The sequence below is a fragment of the Oncorhynchus keta genome, chromosome 10 (genome assembly GCF_023373465.1).
Source record: "Oncorhynchus keta strain PuntledgeMale-10-30-2019 chromosome 10, Oket_V2, whole genome shotgun sequence".
NCBI lineage: Eukaryota > Metazoa > Chordata > Actinopteri > Salmoniformes > Salmonidae > Oncorhynchus > Oncorhynchus keta.
The window spans coordinates 81,965,841-81,970,840 of record NC_068430.1 but is presented as its reverse complement, the minus strand read 5'-3'; the positions used below and the strand labels follow the sequence as shown (position 1 = coordinate 81,970,840).

Sequence of the window (5,000 nt, the reverse complement as noted above, 5' to 3'; positions counted from 1 at the left end):
GCCCCTAAACCTGATTGAACTGTGACCCCACACTGACTTTAATGCCCCTAAACCTGATTGAACTGTGACCCCCATACTGACTTAAATGCAGCAGATCTGAGACTGTCTGAATGGCTTACTCCCTCTAGATAATCTCGCTCTCTCTCTTTCTCTTTCTCTCACTTTCTTTTTCTCTCCCTCTATTTCCCTCTCATTCTCTCTGTCTCTTACCATCATTATCCTCCTATTTTTCCTCTTCCTCCTTATTATCAGCTGTCTGAGCTGCTTGCCGATCGCTGCAGCTGTACACAGCCCATCTGTAAATAGTCCATCCAATCTACCTACCTCATCCCCATATTGTTTAAATGAACTTTTTTGCTATTTTGTACACCAGTATTTCTATTTGCACATCATCTGCTCATCTATCACTCCAGTGTTCATTTGCTAAATTGTAATTATTTCGCTGCAATGGCCTATTTATTGCCTTACCTCCTCACGCCATTTGCACATACTGTATATAGACTTTTTCTATTGTGTTATCGACTGTACGTTTGTTTATTCTGTGTGTAACTCTGTGTTGTTGTATGTGTCACACTGCTTTGCTTTATCTTGGCCAGGTCACAGTTGTAAATTAGAACTTGTTCTCAACTGGCCTACCTGATTAAATAAAGGTGAAATAAAATTTTAAAAATCATTAAAAAATCATCATTATCCCCCACCCTACACTCATCTCTCTTTTATCTCTTTCTCCCTCAGACATAGATGAGTGTAATGAGATCGCTGGTATCTGTGGAGTGGGCGGGGACTGCCAGAACCAGAAAGGAAGCTACAGTTGCCTCTGTCACCCTGGATACAGTAACTACGACAACAAACAGGCTCAGTGCTCAGGTGATTGTAGAATCTGTTACTATGACGCGTTGCTTCCCACGACACCAGACATTACAATACGATCACTTTGTCTCTTAGAAGAGGAAGGCCTGGATTGGAAATATAACTAGGCTCCTATTTTAACAGTCCTAAATTACAGCTCTATCTAACATAACATAACAACCACTACATGACCAAAAGTATGTGGACACCTTCTCGTCTAACATCTCTTTCCAATTCATGGGCATTAATATGGAGTTGATCCCCCCCCTTTGCTGCTATAACAGCCTCCACTCTTCTGGGAAAGCTGTTCACTAGATGTTGGAACATTTCTGTGGAGACTTGCTATCATTCAGTCACAAGAGCATTAGTGAGGTCGGGCACTGATGTTGGGCGATTAGGCCTGGCTCACAGTCAGCATTCCAATTTATCCCAAAGGTGTATGATAGGGTTGAGGTCGGGGCTCTGTGCAGGCCAGTCAAGTTCTTCCACACCGATCTCGACAAACCATTTCTGTATGGACCTCGCTTTGCTGTAACAGGAAATGGCCTTCCCCAGACGGTTGCCACAAAGTTGGAAGCACAGAATTGTCTACAATGTAATTATATGCTGTAGCTTTCAGCTTTCCCTTCACTGGAACTAAGGGGCCTATCGTGAATCACGAAAAACAGCTCCAGATCATTAGTCCTCCTCAACCAAACCTTACACTTTGCATTATACATTCTGGCATGTAGCAGTCATCTGCCAAACACAGATTAGTCCGTCGGACTGCCAGATGGTGAAGCATGATTCATCACTCCAGAGAATGTGTTTCCACTGCTCCAATCACGGTGAGCTTTCCACCGCACCAGCCGACGCTTGGCATTGCACATGGTGATGTTAGGCTTGTGTGCGGCTGCTCGGCCATGGAAACCCATTTCATGAAGTTCCCGATGAACAGTTCTTGTGCTGACGTTGCTTCAAGAGGCCGTTTTTAACTCATAGTGAGTCCTGCAACTGAGAACAGACAACCTTTCCGCTCTATGCACTTCAGCACTCGACAGTCCCATGCTGTGAGTTTGTGTGGCCTACCACTTCAGCACTCGACAGTCGCATTCTGTGAGTTTGTGTGGCCTACCACTTCAGCACTCGACAGTCCCATGCTGTGAGTTTGTGTGGCCTACCACTTCAGCACTCGACAGTCCCATGCTGTGAGTTTGTGTGGCCTACCACTTCAGCACTCGACAGTCCCTGTGATGCAGTCCCATTCTGTGAGTTTGTGTGGCCTACCACTTCAGCACTCGACAGTCCCATTCTGTGAGTTTGTGTGGCCTTCCACTTCAGCACTCGACAGTCCCATCCACTGTGACAGTCCCATTCTGTGAGTTTGTGTGGCCTTCCACTTCAGCACTCGACAGTCCCATGCTGTGAGCCTACCACTTCCCAGTCCCATTCTGTGAGTTTGTGTGGCCTACCACTTCAGCACTCGACAGTCCCATGCTGTGAGTTTGTGTGGCCTACCACTTCAGCACTCGACAGTCCCATTCTGTGAGTTTGTGTGGCCTTCCACTTCAGCACTCGACAGTCCCATTCTGTGAGTTTGTGTGGCCTTCCACTTCAGCACTCGACAGTCCCATTCTGTGAGTTTGTGTGGCCTACCACTTCAGCACTCGACAGTCCCATTCTGTGAGTTTGTGTGGCCTTCCACTTCAGCACTCGACAGTCCCATTCTGTGAGTTTGTGTGGCCTTCCACTTCAGCACTCGACAGTCCCATTCTGTGAGTTTGTGTGGCCTACCACTTCAGCACTCGACAGTCCCATTCTGTGAGTTTGTGTGGCCTTCCACTTCAGCACTCGACAGTCCCATTCTGTGAGTTTGTGTGGCCTTCCACTTCAGCACTCGACAGAGACTCTCTGTTCCACTGGCAGCTTCCTCTTCATAATATAATGTCCCAAATGACACCCTATTCCCTATACTACATTAGACTAGGACCATATTCCCTATATAGTGCATTACATTAGACCAGGGCCCATAGAGCACTCTATAATAGGTTGTCATTTGGGATGTGTCCTAGGATGGTTACCATGGAAACATTTCAGGTTTCTGGGTGTTTTAATCTCCACCTCAACTTCCTCTCTGTCTCATGTCTTCATTTATATCTTAGTTAGTTGGTATCTGATGATCTACTATTGTGGTGTTGTGTTGGTGTGTAGTGTTGTTGTGTTGTGGTGTGTTGTATTTGTGTTTATTAAGGATCCCCATTAGTTCCAGCCAAGGCAGCAGCTACTCTTCCTGGGGTCCAGCAACATTAATAACCTCTCTGGGATAGGCGGGATGCAAATGTCCCCACCTGGCCAATTGGCAGGAAAAATGCAGAGCGCCAAATAAATAAAAAAAATGCTATAACATTCAAACTTTCATTAATTCACACGTCTGTGTATTTACCTTGGCAAGTCAGTTAATTAAGAACAAATTCTTATTTTCAATGACGGCCTAGGAACAGTGGGGTTAACTGCCTGTTCAGGGGCAGAACGACAGATTTGTACCCTGTCAGCTCTGGGGTTTGAACTTGCAACCTTCTGGTTACTAGTCCAACAATCTAACCACTAGGCTACGCTCCCGCCCTAGGTGTTGTGAATCCAGCCAACATGTCAGATTTCAAAAAGGCTTTTCGGCGAAAGCATAAGAAGCTATTATCTGATGACAACAGTAAACAAAGAGAGCATAGCATATTTCAACCCTGCAGGCACCACACAAAACAGAAATAAAATATAATTCATGCCTTACCTTTGACGAGCTTCTTTTGTTGGCACTCCAATAATGTCCCATAAACATCACAAATGGTCCTTTTGTTCGATTAATTCCGTCGATATATTTACAAAATGTCAATTTATTTGGCGTGTTCGATCCAGAAAAAAAAACAGCTTCCACTTTGCGCAACATCACTACAAAATATCTCAAAAGTTACCTGTAAACTTTGCCAAAACATTTCAAACAACTTCTGTAATACAACTTTAGGTATTTTTAAACGTTAATAATCCCTCAAATTGAAGACGGGTCTATCTGTTTTCAATACAGGAGGATCACAAACCAACGCTACTTTTCAAGTCTTGCGCAACTCTGAAACAGTACACATAACGTTACCCTGTTCCAAGATGGCCGTACTTCTTCATTGCACAAAGGAAAAACCTCAACCAAAGGCTGGTGACATCCAGTGGAAGCGGTAGAGGAACTGCAAACAAGTGAAATATCGTTTCCCAATGAGAACTCACTGAACAGACAGTGACCTCAAAAAATAATAATTCTGAACGGTTAGTCCTCTGGGTTTTTCCGGCTACATAAGTTCTGTATACTCACAGACATGATTCAAACAGTTTTAGAAACTTCAGAGTGTTTTCTATCCAAATCTACTAATAATATGCATATCTTATATTCTTGGCATGAGTAGCAGGAAGTTGAAATTGGGCATGCTATTTATCCAAAAGTGAAAATGCTGCCCCCTATCCTAAAGAGGTTTTAAGGCAGTTTAAAAACATTACAAAACATTCACAATAGATTTCACAACTCACTAAGTGTTGTGTTGTGTTGTTGTGTGTGGTGTAGTGGTGTGTAGTAGCGTGTTGTGTTGTTGTGCACGTGTGATGGTGGTGTGTTGTGTTGTTTTGTGTTGTGCTGTGTAATGTTGTGTTGTGTTGTGTTGTGTTGTGTTGTGCTGTGTAATGTTGTGTTGTGTTGTGTTGTGTTGTGTTGTGTTGTGTTGTGTTTTGCTGTGTTGTGTTGTGTTGTGTTGTGTTGTGTTGTGTTGTGCTGTATTGTGTTGTGTTTTGCTGTGTAATGTTGTGTTGTGTTGTGTTGTGTTGTGCTGTGTAATGTTGTGTTGTGTTGTGTTGTGTTGTGTTGTGCTGTGTAATGTTGTGTTGTGTTGTGTTGTGTTGTGTTGTGTTGTGCTGTGCTGTGTTGTGTTGTGTTGTGTTGTGTGTAATGTTGTGTTGTGTTGTGTTGTGTTGTGTTGTGTTGTGTTGTGTTGTGTTGTGTTGTGCTGTGTTGTTGTGTTGTGTTGTGCTGTTGTGTTGTGTTGTGTTGTGTTGTGCTGTGTAATGTTGTGTTGTGTTGTGTTGTGTTGTGTTGTGTTGTGTTGTGTTGTGCTGTGCTGTGTTGTGTTGTGTTGTGTTGT

General features: G+C 43.7%; 1 protein-coding gene across 3 annotated transcripts in view; it reads left to right on the top strand.

Annotated features, from left to right (window-relative positions):
* Positions 1 to 5,000, top strand: part of LOC127932553 (adhesion G protein-coupled receptor E1-like) — a 30,428-nt gene that overhangs the window by 22,981 nt on the left and 2,447 nt on the right. For all 3 annotated transcript variants that reach the window (XM_052528525.1, XM_052528524.1, XM_052528526.1), the window contains exon 4: positions 736 to 867. In XM_052528525.1, the coding sequence (XP_052384485.1) occupies positions 736 to 867 (132 nt within the window). The remainder of the gene's footprint in view (positions 1 to 735; positions 868 to 5,000) is intronic.